The 18946-nt window shown below is 46.2% G+C and overlaps 1 protein-coding gene across 3 annotated transcripts in view; it reads left to right on the top strand.

Annotated features, from left to right (window-relative positions):
* nfatc1 (nuclear factor of activated T cells 1) overlaps nucleotides 1–18946 on the top strand; it is a 280623-nt gene that overhangs the window by 79728 nt on the left and 181949 nt on the right. For all 3 annotated transcript variants that reach the window (XM_038810247.1, XM_038810248.1, XM_038810249.1), the window contains exon 6: nucleotides 1221–1361. In XM_038810247.1, coding sequence (XP_038666175.1) covers nucleotides 1221–1361 — 141 coding nt within the window. The remainder of the gene's footprint in view (nucleotides 1–1220; nucleotides 1362–18946) is intronic.

The raw sequence follows: 18946 nt of genomic DNA, 5'->3' as shown, positions 1-18946 counted from the left end.
ACGCCGGCACCGTCCACACCTGCTCTAAGCCAGCGGGAACTCTGAGCGCAGGGTCCGGGGGGGGGGGGGGGGGGGGGCTGCCTGTGGTGGGGGATGGGGGGGGCCTCCGATGGGGCCTGGCCCGCGATCGGGGCCCACTGATCGGCGAGCCGGCCTCTCGCTCCTCGGGCTTATTTTCGTACGCGCCGGCCCCTGAACTCCCGCGCCCTGTCACGTCGGGCCTGGCACGTTGAGGGAGACCACCGCGAATGCGTAGGTTGGCGCCAGCTCCACTGCGCATGTCCTCATTGTCGCCGGTGCCACTGCGCATGTGCTGATCCCGCAGTGCACAGTTCGCGCCGGGATGGGAGGCTGGAGCGGCGTGAACTGCTCCAGTGCCGTGCTGGCTCCCTGTAGGGGCCAGAATCGGTACTTCCAGCGGCCCGTTCACGTCGTTGTGAAACGCGACGGCGTTTCCAATGGCGTGGACACTCTGCCGCCGAATGGGAGAACCCCGCCCATTTTGATTCCGGTCAATTCTGCAGTATAGTAACAGATGGTGAGCTTTTTGCCAGGGATCACTTAAATTGGGGAATAAAGACATTCAAAACATTTGATTTAAAACTATTTGCATTGCTGGTGTGAAGAGGTAAAATGGGATGGAGGGATTTATAAGCGCCTTTGACACACTAAAAGTAAAAGAATAGATATTTAAGCATGGTTACAGTGCAGCTACCTGAGTTAAGGGCTGGATTATCATTCTAAATTGAGAGTGAGACTCAAGCACTTTATATCCATTTGCTGATCCGAGTGATTAGTTTGCAAACGCTATTGTTGAAATTTTAATTTTAATTTTTCTCCCCAATACTGTATTTGAGTTACAAATGACTGCCTAATTCATTCGGCCTGTGTAGTTCATGGTTGGATTGATCAAACGAGCGCATTAGGGGGCTGGTTTAGCTCACCAGGCTAAATCGCTGGCTTTTAAAGCAGACCAAGCAGGCCAGCAGCACGGTTCGATTCCCGTACCAGCCTCCCCGGACAGGCGCCGGAATGTGGCGACTAGGGGCTTTTCACAGTAACTTCATTGAAGTCTACGCGTGACAATAAGCGATTTTCATTTTCATTAAGAATTGCACCTTATTGCTGTATGCTGACTAGACAATACTGTAATACACAATTGATCACCTGGAAATTGTAGACCCTATGCATATGATGGTTTGTCTATTCCTTTGTCTCAGCCCAAAGATCCGCACAAGAGTTGCCACTGATTGAAAAGCAAAGCGTTGATAGATATCCCGTGATCGGTGGGAAGATGATGATTTTAAACGGTCACAACTTCCTCGCAGAGTCAAAGGTCATCTTTGTGGAAAAGGCAGCAGGTATGTCGAAGTGTGCTTGTTATCAGACTCCTACCTTTAACAGGATGGAAACTCATTGATGCAAATAAGCGTTTCAGTCAAAAAACAAAGTCTCTCTGCAGAGAAAGGGGTTAGATTAAACTGACTCAGGTCTTGTGGCGCAATGGGTTAGCAATCCTATCGAGTCCCACCCCAGGACTTGATGGCCAAGGAAGGTGCGTTCATAACACGGACAAAACAGGTCGAGCGTGTCAACCTGCAAATCCTTTCAAATGCGCCAATGGTCGGAGCGGGAGTGACATGGACTGGCGCCCGTCAAGTTATCAGCCTCTTGGCGGCAGACGAGTGATCTGTTCCTGGAATTACTAACCACAGAAAAACTTTAAAGTCTGCCTTAGGTGCGGGAAGAGAATTGGAATTAATGCGATTGTTGCGTTCTTTTATAACCACCCTATCAGAAGTGAAGTATATTCCTCTAATTGTTCATGCTTTACATTTTCAAAATGCTTTGGCTGAACAATTTATTTTCCCCCCACAGTTCGTTTTTTATTTGCAAGACTGGATTCGGTGATGATTTTTGGATAATAAAATATATGACTGGAGTTAGAAATGTTTAAATAAGACATTGAGTTATCAAACGTAGAAAAAAATTACCTGCCTCCCCCAAATTTTGTGGACAAAGTATAAATACTCTATTGAAGGCCAAAGGGATCAGCCATGATATTCGGTATTATGTGACTGATTAAGGAGCAAACAGCCATTAAAACAAATGAGGAGGACATTCTATTTACACAGCTGCTTTCTGAATACTTTCAGATTGGTAATTGGCTTAAGTAAGTATCTGTTTTGGATTTGTAGGCTTCTGTAAGCATGAATTCGCAAATGGAACTTAAGCAATTTTAAATATATTGTTTTTATTCATTTGTTAAACAATTGATCCTTGTCCTCTCTCAGCTAATGTTTTTATCCCAAAAAAATAAGCACTGTGAATGTAAGTTTCTGGTCCCAATTTATCGTAGTTTCCATTTATATATTGTGCTTGCTTTGGAAACTGTAATTTACATGATTGTCTAAAGGTGCACAGAGTGAGGAAAGAACCTACATTTACATAACACCTTTGCTGACCTCAGGACATCGCACAGCTCTTCATAGCCATTGAAATACTTTTGACGCATAGTCACTGCTGTAACACAGGGAAACGTGGCAGCCAATGTGTGCAGCAAACTCTCATAAGCAGCAGTGAAATGAATGAGCAGACCATCTGTTTTAGTGCTTTTTTTGTTGGAGGATAATTGTTGGCTTGGATAGTGGGAGAAATCCCTGATTCTTCTTCCAATATTGTCATGGGATCCTATGCGTCCAGCTGACAGGGCAGACGGGGCCTCAGTTGGACGCCTCATCCGAAAGACGCCACCCCCAACAGCGCGGCACTCCTTCGGTGCTGTGCTGAAGTGAAGAGGCTGGAGTGAAGCTCGAATCCATGACTGCCCTCCCCGGCTTGGAGACGGGTGTGCTATCGCCGAAAAAAAAGTTGACACCAAGAAAGCAATGCTTCAGTTGTGCAAAAGGATGTCCTCTGCTGGGTGATATTCCTGCAAGAATGCCCTTGCTATGAGGCATCAAAGTAAAGTGTATTTTATTTGTTTTTTCTCCCGGCAAGGACAGTTTCCTATTAGTCTGGAAACAGACCAAGTACACACTTACTTTGGGGCCAGGTTGCGATCATGGTCTTTGGCGTTCCAGCTGGCTGACACCATTGCAGTGCACTCTCGAGTTTTGCAGCTTTTTCCAGACCTTTACAGAGGGAAGGTTCAAAATAACGATTTGCAAATGAACACATCACACGAATTAAAAAGCCATCACTTCTACGTCAATATAAATCCCCTGTACGCAATGCGGTTCCTTTTTTTTCAATAAAGACTTTAAAAAGTAACCAGCATGGGCTGACAGCACGACGATTGTAAATGATATTTGAGGGACACACCTGGAGAGCATCAAATTAATTCTGTCGGGGGTTAATCTTATCCTGGCTTGAGCTGCGCAGTTCTGATGGCAGCGGTGATTGAGTTGGAACCAGGCGAAAGGTTTGTCATAACAAAAGCATTTTTCTTTTGGTGCGGTTGAAGTCTCGGCGATGAAGAAAGTTCATACTTTATGGAAATCTTTCAAACGCCTATTGCTCAACAGTGACAGTGTTAGAATTTATGACTCATGGTCCTGACCTAAATGGAAGAGGAACCTCTTTCAAGGGTTATTGTTTTGGAGGGTTTCCCTGATGTTGGCACAAATTATAAATTCCACAGCTGCCTGTGGAAACCTTCTGAACTGTGAGCCATCAATTGAACCTCTCAGCACAGATTCACTTCAGAGTCCGCTCAGTGGAACTTGACGTTATGTCTGACACACTTGAGTCTAGTCATCTTCGCTTTTTTTTTTGGACTCAGGCTGGTTAACGTCAGCTAATGTGGGGATCAGAAGATCATTTTTCCTCAGATGACGCAGGGTAAGGGGAACTCCGCGAAGGAAGGTCATTTTGCAGTCAGGATTGATCAGACCAACCCCTGCAAACTGTGAGGCAGCAGAGGTGAGCGCTCCCGGTTAAGTAGAGTAGAGTAGAGAAATACAGCACAGAACAGGCCCTTCGGCCCACGATGTTGCGCCGAACTTTTGTCCTAGGCTAATCATAGAATTTTGGACAATTTTTCATGGCCAATCCACCCAACCTGCACATCTTTGGACTGTGGGAGGAAACCGGAGTACCCGGAGGAAACCCACGCAGTCACGGGGAGGATGTGCAGACTCCACACAGACAGTGACCCAAGTCGAAATCGAACTTGGGACCCTGGAGCTGTGAAGCAATTGTGCTATCCACAATGCTACCGTGCTGCCCTTAAGAAGTTAACCTACACTCCATTATTCTACCCTAATCCAAGTACCTATCCAATAGCCGCTTGAAGGTCCCTAACTTTTCCGACTCAACTACTACCACAGGCAGTGCATTCCATGCCCCCACTACTCTCTGGGTAAGGCTTCAGCAAGGCCAGAGTATTAGATAGTTCGGGTGAAATCATTCACTAACCGGGCAGCACGGTAGCAAAGCGGGTTGCACTGTTGCTTCATGCTCCAGGGTCCCAGGTTTGCTTCCCGGCTTGAGTCTGCATGTTCTCCCCGTGCCTGTGTGGGTTTCCTTGCACAAGTCCCGAAAGACCTGTTAGGTACTTTGGACATTTTGAATTCTCCCTCTGTGTACCCGAACAGGTGCCGGAATGTGGCGACTCGGGGTTTATTCACATGTAAGCCTACTTGTGACAATAATAAAGATTATTATTATTAATCTTCCGCTCCATTAATTTTGCATATCTAACCCACTGAAAATTGTCAGCTTTCGAACAGATGTTTCTTCATAAGGCACATCCAGGCGTTGACAGTTCTGACTAAAAAATGGATGCTTGCTTCCAAATTTAAGAACTTGCAATATCAAACAATGTTCAAAGTACAGGAGTTGTGTTGCCAACATCCGAGGACCATCCTGCAGTCTCCAGTAATTGAAGATTCATTTCTAGGATGCTGCTGTTAGCCACTTTAGAGAAATATCACAAGGACATGAATAAAATTGCCATTTTCTTTGAATACTTTGACTTATTAGTTGCAAATACATTAAAGGCTGGGGTGGGGGTGGGGTGGTGGTGTGAGGACTTTGATTGACAGCCAAGCATGACCCAATCCAATAATGAAGAACCTTGTTTGCTTTTCAACTAGAATGAGGCGCAGGTCCTTTGGAGATTGACATGTCATCTAACCACTGATGAGACGGTATTGGGGGTGGAAATAGGTTACTTAGAGGTGGGAGATCACATGATAAAATATCCACGAGCACATGCAAGCAAGCAGAGTTAGAAACTAGGTGCATTCCAAAATGTTCAGTAAAAATTCAATATCCGTAAAATCTTTGGCCAATGAAAGTTTAGCGCATGGTATTGAAGTCTGGGTGGTGTTCAATATTGCCACTTCTTTTCAAAATGAATTCAAAGTTTCGAATACCTCCACAATTTCTTTACAGTTGAAACAAGCTTCTAATATTTGCCGTCAAATAAATAACTGTTGGGTAATAGCCTCTGAAAAAAAAAATCCATAATTCTCCATCAACAATATTTCCCCCAGGTTAATTATAGTTAAAAAAAAAACTGAACATGGAAAAGCATCATTTTCAGTTTTTACAGGATCATTGCTGTTTTTGGTTGCCGGTCAAACGACGCTTTGATTTAAAAATTGTCGTCCATGTTTTCAAATCCTTCCGTGGTCTCACCCTTCTCTATCGCTGCAATCTCCGCCAGTCCTACAGCCCAGTGGGATATGTGTGTTCCTTTACTTCTGGCCTCTTGAGCATCCTTGACTTTAATCACACCGCCATTGTGGCTGATGCTTTTGCCGCCAAAGCCAACCATCTCTGGGATTCTATCCCTAGAATTCTATCTCCTCTGAGGCACTCCTTGAGACCTGATTATTTGACCAAGCTTTTGGTCATCCGTCCTAATACCTCCTTATTTGGCTCAGTGTCATATTTTGCTTTGTGATGCCATGGTAAAGCTCTTTGGGACATTTTAACACATTAATATGTCAATACAAGTTGTTATTGTTTTGTCTTGTATTGTACTGTTTCTTCGATTCTTAAATGATGAAAGAGCTACTTAGAGCAAAGAACTAGGTGCACGCCGCAGGCATTCAATTGTTTTTTTCTTGTTACCGGTTGCTAAGGCATATAGTAATATATAAAGGTATCTTTCAGGAGAGCAAGACCCCTGAGCAGTCAGATAGTGAGAAAAAAAATTATCTCCCAGTGGATAATTTTCCACCCCCTCCTCCCCTTTCCTACCACTCTTTCCATTTCTCTCTCTCTCTCCCTTTTTTTTGTGTCAAACAATGTAAACCTGCAAAACATGTTTACCCAAAGACGCTAATGCAATTGTCTAAGGTTTCCCTCTTGGAGGATATCCCAGTGCGTGGGAGTTGTGATTTCCCTCATGGCCCTCCAGACGTAACATGAGGAATTGTCTGCCCCTTCTGTCTGATGCATAACAACTTCTGTTTCTGCGTTTCTGAAAATGAAGTGCTACTGGCTTTTAATGATTTGTCTTTTCCACTCTTTTATGCACAAGCCAACAACTTGCTGAGGAGCTTTAACTAATGCATAACTATTCCTCAGCATTGCTAAATTGCTGTTAAATTGTTGAAAGCCATGTGTACTTTTATTCTGAAACTAATGGTTATAACTTAATACTCTGGCAGGGCTTGTTTGATTGAGCTTGTGACTGTATAGTTTCACTTTGCATTTTATCACCTGTCTGTTAGGGATTCCCATGGTTTGTGATACTTCTGAATGCAGCTGGTATACTCTCTGCTTACTATCACACAAGTGGCCATGACTAACTATTGGCCTGTCTTTTATGGTGAGTGGTAAAGGAAAGGTGTTCACCATGCACTATGCTTATGTTATCCACAAATCTTTCATGAATATTTGAGTCACAATTTGCACCATCTAGAGATTATTTTCAGTGAGGGATCCTCTAAAGGGGCTCAATGGGTTGTGTGAGCAATGACAAGCAACAGTGGAATTCTCCGTATGGGAGGCTATCTTTTCCCACCCGGAGCTGAGTTGCACCAGTTTTATGATTCCCCTTGCGGTCGTAAAACGGGTTGCAATTCAGTGTTCCACTCCACGTGTGGCATGGAATGTGAGGGATTGCCATGGACATCTCGCTATCGGGATGCCATCTTAAGCGGTGGCCCGATTGTGAGGTCCCTTGGCTGGCCACACCGTCACACCACAAATTGGCCTGACCCCCTCCACTTTGCAAATCGACCCCCACCCCCCCCCCCCCCCCCTCCGCCAATACAAATCAGCCCTGAACTCCCACCCACCGCGCAGCAGCTCCCCCACCCCCGAATTGCCTGGGCGACCTCTCCCATTCCCAAGTACAGGGATATTGCCCCCCTCACCCTAGGACCCCTGTAATGGGGGACTCCCCACAGGGAACCGCTGCCTAAAGGAACCCCATCCACAGACCTTCCCCACACACATACCACCCCCCCCCCCCCCCCCAACACACACACACAGAAAAAGGACCCCGATTGGAAGCTAGAGAGCAGTCCAGGCAGAGGTAGTGGGAATCATTATAGCTGTAATACTTACCTTGCAGCTCCACATGTCCATTCCTTGAAAGAGAGCAGCTGTGCCTGCCTCTGGTTTCCGCAGATCCACTAAATGCAAGCCTTACGAGTAGTGGTCTGTGATTGACAGCTTGTTCAAGACATCTGCAGCTTTGATCCATTCATATCCCTTTATTTTTCTTTGGCCTCGGTGGTGAAATACCCAATGTTTGTAAAAATTGATCACATCAAAGAGAGGTAAGTGCAGTGAAATCACAGGCTTGAGTGATTAGAATGCACTTACATCTCTTTGATATGGCCAATGTTTACGAACATTGGGGTTTCACCACTTAGGGAACTGTGTGACTGAGGCGGGGTGGTCGGGGAGGGGGAGGGGGAGGTGTGGGGGATCTGATAGAGGAGGCATGGGTAGGGAGTGCTTTTTGGGTGGGGAGTGGCCTTTGGATGGGCTTTTAGAACATAGAACAGTACAGCACAGAACAGGCCCTTCGGCCCTCAATGTTGTGCCGAGCCATGATCACCCTACTCAAACCAACGTATCCACCCTATACCCGTAACCCAACAACCCCCCCCTTAACCTTACTTTTATTAGGACACTACGGGCAATTTAGAATGGCCAATCCACCTAACCCGCACATCTTTGGACTGTGGGAGGAAACCGGAGCACCCGGAGGAAACCCACGCACACACGGGGAGGACGTGCAGACTCCACACAGACAGTGACCCAGCCGGGAATCGAACCTGGGACCCTGGAGCTGTGAAGCATTTATGCTAACCACCATGCTACCCTATCTCTACCAACATGGCCCCGGCATGGTGGACCTTACGATGGGCCAAGGGGACAACAGTTGCCCCCTTGGCTCACCGCGAGGTCCTTCATATCAGTGCCATGCTGGTAAAACCCACAAGTGATCCACACCCACGTGAGTCCTGGCCTCAGGTCTGGGGAATCATGGGAAGCCGGAGCATGGGGTGCCAAGTCCGCTAAATAGGCGCAAATGGGTCATTAAGACCCATTTGCATTTATTTACATCCCCTCCACCGGCGTGCATCGTAGAACTCAATTTTCCCTATAAGCCTAATTCTCCGTCCCATCAGGGAACACACTCCTGGCCTCCTGGGATGGAGAATCCCATCCCATGTCTTTTCAACAAATCAGATTAAAGAACCTTCACCGAGATATGCAGGCCAGAATTCTCCAGCCCTTGGGATTCTTTTTTCCCGCTGGCAGTGCCCCCCCATCTGCGGGTTCCCTAGTGGCATCGGGTGCATTATTAGAAGGTGGTCCCATCGACAAGCAATGGGAAGAGGGAATCCTGCCGCTAATGAACTGCGTGCCGCCGAGAACTGCGCACCCGCAGAATCTAAAGCTGCAAGCGTAAATGAAAACGTTGAATTCAGTGGCAAATCATGCATTGAAAGCGAACCAAAGTGAGGGGAGGAAGAAAAGATAGACCGAGCGAGATAAATGAGTTGGAAAAAAAAACCTTAGGTGGAATTCTCTGGCCTCCCAGCTGCACTGTTGATTGGCGGCTGCATTCTCTGTTCCCGCCGCTGGGAAACCCATCGGAGAGGGTACACTGCCAGCGGGACCAGAGAATCCCGCTGACAGCAAAATCCTCAACAATAATTAAAATCTGACGGCATGCTAATCCACACTTGTAAAAATACATATCCAAAGAAGGAGAGGTTGTTCGTTACTTAAGATATGCTCTGCTGTTGAAAATGCACTTACACTTGAAGCACAATCCTTAATCTTTCTGGAAGGCTGCGTGGGCGTGTACTGTAACTTCATGACGTTTCATTGATTTCATTGCTGACTCTCTGGGTCTGATGCCACTATAGTGAAACTTGCAGAGGAGCTGGGTAAATCAGACAGCAACATCCTTATTTCCAAGTTTAACTCCACATGTGTGGATGCCAAAAGTTGCTGTTTGATTTACTCCGTATTAATAATAATGCTAATAGCCTGCCATTAATTTCATGCAAAATCTGCACTATTTTCTTCACTAGTCGGGGAGCAGAGGGCGTTATTCATATAGTTTCTGGATGTTCTGGATGACTGGTCAATAAATATGCCTCTGATGGAAGTTAAATGAAGCATCCTGCTTTTTATATCTGCCTTTAACTGCTTTGATTCTGACCAATCATTGATTTGGGCTGTCATTTTCCTGACAGCAGCGAATTCTTCAGTGTAGTTCCCCAGACAGAAAATTGGATTCGGCAGAGATGTGGAAGCATTTTTACCCAGTTTAAATCCTTTTTGAGCGGACTTTTAATTTTTTTGTAAGGTATTAAAACATGAAAATTTCAATAGGTGTTAGGAACCATTCCCAATCAAACGTTGCATGTGCATAACTCCCCAGCGTTACTTCAACTATCTGCCAATGGTGAAGTTCAGATGGCCGTCTATAGTGACACCACTATTCCTGGCCAGGGAAAATTTGATTGAGTAATTCCTGCATCTGTCCCTCCTGGAATCCACAGTTCTATAAGTGAACGCGGTTGATTTTATGCGCACAATTGGAATGATGTAACTATCCTCCACTTGTTGCATTTTGCTACTGAAGTGTTTTCATATCAGGAGAAGTAGCTGTCATTTTGGCCGTGAGTTTTGTTTGCTGATGTTTGCAGAGACGTTTTAAAGTAGACTCTGTGGACTGTTTGCTGTAGTACAATGATTTAATAGACTGTTGAGTTAATAGGGCATATTTACTGTAAAATACAGCGTTTGCTATGGGTTGTGCCATAAAGCCCGCCTTGCCTCCAACTCATTCGATGACATAGTGATATCAATAGACACTTTGAATTCAAACGATTTGGACTGTAATGCTGGATAAATTAAATTTCTATCTGTAGTATAAAGTTACTTTTATAATATACTCCTCTCACTTTGCTCATAGAAACATAGAGCATGTGGTTTCTCTCTGATCTTGATGTGCCTCGTTATTGGGTCATTTGCAGGCTACGGGTATTTAAACGGGTTCTTTTCAAGGACAACGTTTGGGTTGCGTTTTGGGGAATGGATCTGCCCAGCTTTGCAGGTGAGAGAGGAAGGAATCTGACCAGACACAGGGTGAACCTGGGAACCAACATAAAAGGAGAGGGGTCGTTACCCCATTGCCCCAGCCCGTTCTCTCAGCCCAAGCTTTGTCTCCTTCTTCAGTTCTTCCACTTCCCACCAACCTCTCAAGCCCCTGTCTATCCATCCAGCTTCCATGAACTCCCCAGTTGTCCAAACCTCCACCACGCTAGCCCGGGATAAGTTCTATTTCTCCATCGCCTCCTTCCTCACTGAGCTAACATTACAGCTCGCTGCCCCTCAGTGGCTTGTGTTTAAATTCCTTGTTCTCCTGCACAGTCCCTTCATGGCCTCACCCCACATCACATCTGAAACCTTCTCTGGGTCTTGCATCCCTGGCTCCTAAACTCTAGTATCCCATCCTCTGCCTGAACCGCCTTCAGCGGAAAAGCTTTCCATTGCCTTTGCTCTGCACTTTGGGACTCACTCTTTATACCTTTAAAAATTGCTTTCCAAACATATCTCTTCAACCAGGTTTTCCTGCTCCTTTTGGCCTATTTGAACCTAGAGGTGTTATTCTATACTATCCCATATTGTGTGGTTTGAATCAAGCTTAGATGCAGGAACAAAGACATTAACATATTTTGTAGAATTGCTCTCTCCCCACTCTCCACCCAGTTTATTTTAACAAAGGAGTTCACCGGCCATGGTCACAAACCCAAAATATTTAGTCCTTCTGAGCATTTGCATCATTTAGACATTTTCAGCAGGCTTCCAATGCAAGCTAGCAATTGTCCATTGGGATAGATTTTTAAAGGCGTTAAATTAGTATTTGAGTCAGTTCTGCAAATAATTCGTTCTCCTGCTTAAGCTTTGGAGGAGAGAATCGAGGTCCTTGAGCAGCTGGGCCATTCAAAATCCTGGCCACCTTCAAATCTCAAGTTAATTGGTTAATCAAGGATCCCTACTAACGAACCGTAGCCCCGGTTTTCAGGTCCTGGGCAGGAGGAGCTGGAAATGTGCGTAAGTGTTGTACGCTCCACGTCTTAATCAGTGGCTGGCCCGGCAGCAATGCAATGGATCAATCTGCCTGTGGGTGGACGGAATGCAAAATATAACAAGAAGAAGAAAACATACCAATCCATTACCAATCTTCAGCGGAGAGTGATGGGTTATTCCATTTGCTACCACGGTATGTGCAAATACCCAGTGTAATGCCAATCATAGGTCAAAGACGAAGAGCAGAAATTAGTAAGAAAATAAATGCCTTTTTCAGGGTGCACTAAAACATTTCAGGGCTGTAGTAAGCACTCCCCCTCAAGGCCTACCACACAATGATTTGGTCCTCTTTCTCATACTAATAATAATCTTTATTAGTGTCACAAGCTGGCTTACATTAACACAGCAATGAAGTTACTGTGAAAAGCCCCTAGTCGCCACATTCCGGCGCCTGTTCGGGTACATGGAGGGAGAATTCAGAATGTCCAAATTACCTAACAGCACGTCTTTCGGGACTTGTGGGAGGAAACCACAAGTGCCTTTCAAAGTAGTCGCTAAGCTTTTGTTTTCAGCCATGTGTCCTAACTTTAAAACAAAAAACAAACACACGTCTCCAGGAATTGTAAGTCTGCTGGGGGGGTGGGGGCTGAAATCGCGCAACAATTCGGATAACTATTTCCACTACAGCAGCTGTGTCCACTGTTCCATCATCGGAAATTATGCAGCGATGCCAAACATCTACTTTGCGTACTTCCCGGATAGGTTGTGGACTTAACCTCTGTGGGTAGTTCACACTGGAGAAAGTGCATGGATAAATCTGCAGCCACCTGTAAATATTTTTCTCACTTCTGTTGGCTTCGTTGTCTGAATTTCCTACAGTCCCATGGACAGCTCTGCCAGCAACAGCGCTCTGAATTTGAAGAAATGATTGTCATTTGACCTTTTAATTGAAGGATGGCCATCCAAGGACATCCTCTGATTTTCTTTCCGGGTACACCACATCAGCTCAGCTTAGAACTGATTGCACATTTAGATGCACTTTGAGAGAGGAAGAACCCGCGTTTGCATTTCTGCACAAAAATGTACGTGCTGCAGCTGACTTTCCTTCTCTGCTGAGTTTAAAAGAAAAGGCTTTAACCATCTATACAACTCACTGTTTTAAAGCAGACTTCAATATAGTATTTGAGGGTAAATTGTCCGTGAAATATGCGTCATGGAACAGGAACCTGTACCATTTTATTTTGTTGAGTAATATATTTAAACGGTACAGAAATGAAAATGTTCTTCATGTTTCACGGCCAAAAAATGTCTAAATGTTTTCCACTCTCCCCTCAAACCTGCCAACAAAGTGTAGGAAAGTACAGGAAAATATTCCTAATTTTCCACTGAATTTGCTAACGAACCTTTTCACATATGTTGGTATGAATGCTTTCCCTGACCATTTAATCATATCATTGGGTAATGAAGAACTTCAGCCCAAAACAAAACTTGACAGCACTTTTGTTGCAAGCGACAGGCAGCGTCTGAACGGCTGACACTTGCCCGACTTGCGCACCGCCCGACCATTTTGTTTTGAATTGAGCAATCAGTAATGATACGGGTGAGTATAAAGTGAGCACTCTCAAAGTCTTCAGCGGAGTTCTTCAAACTTTTTAATCGATCAAAAGGCGTACACGGTGTTGAACGCGTGCGTACACGGTGATGAACCAAGTTGTGAATGTGAATGCTGAGATTGCCTTCTTCCCCTTTGATGGAACCATCAATTCACCAGACACGTGTTTCCGATGTGAATCTAGGCTTTAATCGACTTACTTCAGAGCCAGCCTATTACCTGTCGATGAACTTGTAGTGAACTCAGGCTGACTCTGGACAAGGGTATTTATACAGCTGCACTAGGGGGAGGAGTCATGGGCGGAGCCAAGGGTGGAGCCCAGTACAAGTTCCTGAGTACTCCCAGCGCTACTGCGCTTACAAAGACAGTGTGAATTAACATATATACATCTATATATTACATTCACCACACCCTTGCAGTTGGGTCAAACGTACTTGAACATAAGGACACCATCGTCCCACTCAAAGGGGCCGAATGAATCCGCGTTTTTGAGTGTGATTCACTGTGGCAAAACCTGGCCACTGCTGGCTTTATTTGACCATATAAGTAACTGGATCAGAACAGGACATCCTTCCTCGTTCAGTCTCCAAGTGCTCAATGTGCCTGCACCGACTCTCCAGACGAGCATCATGACTAAATGAGTAGACTAAATAATGCGTGAATTACCACACACGCGACGTGGGTTCTTACCCATTATTCCCCGCGTTATTCCCCGCATAGAATTCCTGATGGCAAGCAGAGGCAAGGCACTTTTAAACTGTGAAGAATGGAAAATGTGAGGGAAAATCAAGTAGGAATACTCTCATATCCATCCAATGCACAATTGCAGCACCCAATGGACAGCATATGGAGCCGAACAAGCTCGAGGGGGCCGAATGGCCTACTCCTGCTCCTATGTTCATATGTTGTTGGCAGTTCCACATGCCCCTCGGCACTAATGCCACATGAGAAAAGACACCCGTGGAGAGAAGAAACTTTGAGAAACGAAACATAAGTAAACCTAATGAGATGGTTTTGTTCATCTGCGAGCCCGAACACATTCATGAAAAGCACATGAATACTTGCGGATGCGGTTAAATACAGCATGAATTATAACAACCTAACAACAGCCATAATGATGATGTTTGGAGTGCGGTATGTAGTTGTCATTGGGCTGAATTTCCCAATCCATCATGGTAATATGACATTTAGCAGTGTACAAAGGAAAGAGATTGCTATGCACTTAATTCGATAATTAGACATAAGTATAATTGGGAATGCTCTCTTATTAGTGCATACCAGAGCTCTCATCCCGTGCATTACAGTTTTATCATGCTTACTCTCAAACTTACGTTCTTTTAGCTTAATCTAGCAACAAATTATTTATTGGTGCACCTACCAACTTCAAGTTTTAACAAACTTTTACGCCTATCGATAAAGGACTGAGTTGTTCCAGTGTTTTGATAGTAATGGAAGAACATTAACAACGCAACATAGATTTTAGGTTATATTGGGGAGCGACAGAAGAGCAAAATATTTTTTTTATATCAATGATTGATTAACAAGTGGCTGTATAATGTACATACGCCATGAATCCAATAACAGTGGCCAGAATTTCCCTCCCACAGGTTTGCCGGCGGCGTAGGGTGGTTACAATGGGAAATCCCGTTCACAAGCAGCGGGAGGACAGAGGGGGAGGCGGTGGTACTGTCACTAGACAAGTAATCCAGAGACCCAGGGTAATGCTCTGTGGCCCCAGGTTCGAATCCCACCACGGGAGATGGTGAAATTTGAATTCAATAAAAATCTGGAATTGAAAGTCTAACGAAGACCATGAAACCGTTGCTGATTGTCGTTAAAACCCCACCTGGTTCACTCATGTCCTTCAGGAAAGGAAATCTGCCGTCCTTACCTGGTCTGGCCTACCTGTGACTCCAGACCCACACAGCGATGTGGTTGACTCTTAAAAGCCCCCCTCTGAAATGGCCAAGCAAGCCACTCAGCTCAAGGACAATGAGAGGTAGGCAACAAATGCTGGCCCAGCCCAGCGATGCCCACATTCCAAGAACAAATTAAAAGAAAAGAATCCCGTTACTAGCAAACGGCGCGCGGCCGAGAAACATGCGCCTGGGAAACCGAAGAATCCAGCCAAGTGTATGTCTGCCATCAAAATAGTTCATTTTCCGCAATTTATTGCTGCAAATTAGCCATTATATGAATATGATTTCCTGACCAGAAAGTTTGAAAAGAAGGTTCAATTCAGTTTATGTAAAAGGCGTAATGCTGAAGTGCCTGTCTGTTATTTCCCCAGTACAGTGTGACATGAGGTAATCCTGTGGAGCAGAGCTGGCTCGGGGGCTCTACTCCTGATTCGTTTGTTGTTCATATTTTCCCAGAAAACCTTAAGCTGCTTAAACTTTGAGAAGTTTTATCAATGCCATCCGTTGCTTTGCTGATGGCAAGCACAAGCCATGGCCCACTGCACGGAACAACTCTCAACTAACCAAAATACTGTGCAAAACATTTCCATCAGACAATTCAGAGTCACAGCGCTCCGCTCTGACACTTCTGCGTGTGATGGTATATGTTGCCCTCCCTGAATATCGAATTTAGGATATGCAATACCAACATAGGAGTGGCCATCGTGTACAGCACAGTATCACAGTGGTTAGCACAGTTGCATGCAACACTGTATTATTCTGCAACTAAGTTACTGCTCCACATCACTAGTATATTCTGTAAAAGAAACAAGGCCCTGCGCTTTGAATAGGAATGTCCTGAGGGCGGCACGGTAGCACAGTGGTTAGCACAGTTGCTTCACAGCTCCCGGGCCCCAGCTTTGATTCCCGGGTCACTGTTTGTGCGGAGTTTGCACTTTCTCCCCGTGTCTGCATGGGTTTCCTCTGGGTGCTCTGGTTTCCTCCCGCTCCAAAGATGTGCAGGTTAGGTGGATTGGCCATGCTAAATTGTCCTTAGTGTCCAAAAAGGTTGGGTGGGGTTACTGGATTATGGGGTTAAGGGGGAAGTGTGGGCTTAAGTAGGGCGCTCTTTCTAAAAGGGCCGGTGCAGATTCGATGGGCTGAATGGCCTCCTTCTGCACTGTAAATTCTACAATTCAATGATTCAAACGGCCTCGCCTCGAAGACCCTGAGCCAACACCGTTTAGTATTGGTTTCCACAAAGGAGAACCAGGTGTACTGGCACTTGGAAGGGGTCTCCCAGGCGATTGGGGGCCCATGGGTGGTCAGGCCCTTGGCAGGGTGGTACCCTGGTACACCGATGCTACCTGGACACCATGGCACTGCCAGCCTGGCTCCGTGGCACTAAGGGTAATTTAGCATGTCCAATCCACCTAACCTGCACATCTTTGGACTGTGGGAGGAAACCGGAGCACCCGGAGGAAACCCATGCAGACACGGGGAGGACATGCAGACTCCACACAGACAGTGACCCAAGCCGGGAATCAAACCTGGGACCCTGAAGCTGTGACGCAACTGTGTTAACCACTGCGCTACTGTGCTGGTCTCCGGACAACATTCCCACAGTTCTTTGAGGAGCAGTCCATGAGGAATCTTTGCTTCTCGGGGAACTGTATGAGTTTTGTTCCTTCCTTTCTGCGGCAAGACCTGCAATCCGTTGCCACAGCTGACTGAGCACTGCAGGTTGCAATTAAGGCAATGACATCCCTGAGGTTCCTCATTTCCGTCTCCTTTAAGGCTGCCACAGTGGATGTCAATGGCATCAATTAGTCTGCAATTCATTCTTGCATTGACCATCTGTCTGATCCCACGTTTGCAAGAGCGAAACCTTTGACCACTTTTTCCCTTAGCCAATCTGAAAACGTGACAACTGGTGCCAAGAAGTCCTCTCAAGTGGGTGCCAGCTGTTGTGTCCCTGAGGTGTCCACGCGCTCCATGGCTGAAAGTGGCGTGGTGATTCCACGCACTGAGACCCAACATAAGAACTAGGAGCAGAAGTAGATCGTCTGGCCCTGAGTTGGTAATGAATTGCTCCACACTCTGAGACCTGTTGCAGAAGCTCCCAGGGCAGGCAGTTCAGCATATTGCCAGTTGCCCTTGCAAGATTAGGGGCTGTATGGTTTCGTGGGCCAAACAGCTGTCTTGTAATGCAGAACAAGGCCAGCAGTGCGGGTTCGATTCCCGTACCGGCCTCCCCGAACAGGCGCCGGACTGTGGCGACTAGGGGCTTTTCACAGTAACTTCATTGAAGCCTACTCGTGACAATAAGCGATTATTATTATTATTAGATGCAGCACAGCCCGGTCCTAGGTACAACATTGAGTTGACCAGCCAGTACTCTATACACTCCCGGGCAGGCGCTGCTGTGAAGGAAGTACTTTTCTTTTAAAGGCTGGAGTCCCCCACCTACTACATCTGTGTTCTTCTCCTCAGCAGAGCCACCATGTGGACCGGCCTTCTGGGTGGGAGCCTTTCCCGCTCTTGACCTTTCCAGCTGCGCTTGCTTCTGGCCAGTTGTGCTCAGCGAGGTGCCCACTGCCAATCCCTGTGCTTTCACTAATGCTGCCTGATCATGATTGCCAAGTGCACCACCCCTTTTGAGGGCCTTCCGGCTGCATTAAGTGGCGCTGACTCTGCCAGATTTCCCACCCTGCCAATTGGCATGCTGCCCACAAAGGAGCAAGATTAGCACTGGCGCCTGGCCAGTTCAAATTAAATGGCCACACACACAGGGCTGATCTCGAGCGCCTGGAAGGGAATGAACAATGACAGGTTATCTTCAGGAAATACCCCCTGCAAACTCTTGAAGGGCTCAAGTTATCTGAACGACTTAGAAATATAAGAACAAGTGTAACCGTGCAATGACAAGTTTAAATAGTAGCAGATGAGTAGGGAGCGAATTGCAGCAGCAGGTTTTTGTCTGTGTGTGTTTTTGTGTGTGTGTGTGTGTGTATATATGTGTGGTTTATGTATACATGCATTTCTGCAGCATACCCTCTCCTCCTCATCAATACCAATGGCCAATTCCTCTGTAGCTCTGAGTTTGTAATACAGGGGCATCTCCTCCTGTTCCTGTATTCTTGCTTCTGCAGTTTGCCAGTTCTCCTTGCAAGATGCAGCACAGCCCAATCCCAGGTACAACATTGAGTTGACCGGCCAGTATTCCATATTGTCACTGACTGACTTGGCACGACTCTCGCTGCTAATCAGCGGGTGCAGAAGATCTCTTTCCGGTTGCTTCCCTGTTCTGCCAGCGCATTCACAACTGCATTGAACAATCAGGGGTGGGGGGGGGGGGGGGGGGGGGGGGGGAGGCAGGTGGGAATGGCGTTGGGAGATGACAACATCAGCAGCTGTCGGCTGCTTTGGAAAATCCACTTTCTATAACCACCGTTGCAACTGTGAGGGGCTTGAGGTTACCCTGCTGGATTTCCGACCCTTGCAAATGAGGACCTGACTCGATGGAGCAAGATTAACATTGGCATCCGGCAAGTTCAATACAAATGAGTCCCAACAACATTGGATCTCCTGCTCACCGTGCCGGGCACTACAGACAGCAGGCCCACCTCATACACCCATGTTGGAAATAACCACCCGAACTTTAACTGTGCAACATCTGACCAGGAAATGTACAGGGCAGTTTCAAGGCACAAAAAACAGCACCATTCACATCCGCTGTGACTCAGTCAGCGGGCAGCCACTCTCACCTCTGAGTCAGCAACTCATGGGACCAGGTTCCACTCCAGAGACTTGAGCACATGATCTAGGCTGACACTTCAGTGCAGTACTGAGACCATTGCACTGTCAGAGATGCTGTCTTTCAGATCAGCTGTTCAACACCCATGCA

The sequence above is a fragment of the Scyliorhinus canicula genome, chromosome 10, assembly GCF_902713615.1.
Source record: "Scyliorhinus canicula chromosome 10, sScyCan1.1, whole genome shotgun sequence".
Classification (NCBI taxonomy): domain Eukaryota; kingdom Metazoa; phylum Chordata; class Chondrichthyes; order Carcharhiniformes; family Scyliorhinidae; genus Scyliorhinus; species Scyliorhinus canicula.
Note: the sequence above shows the minus strand (reverse complement) of the source record. Positions and strands in the feature narration are given on the sequence as shown.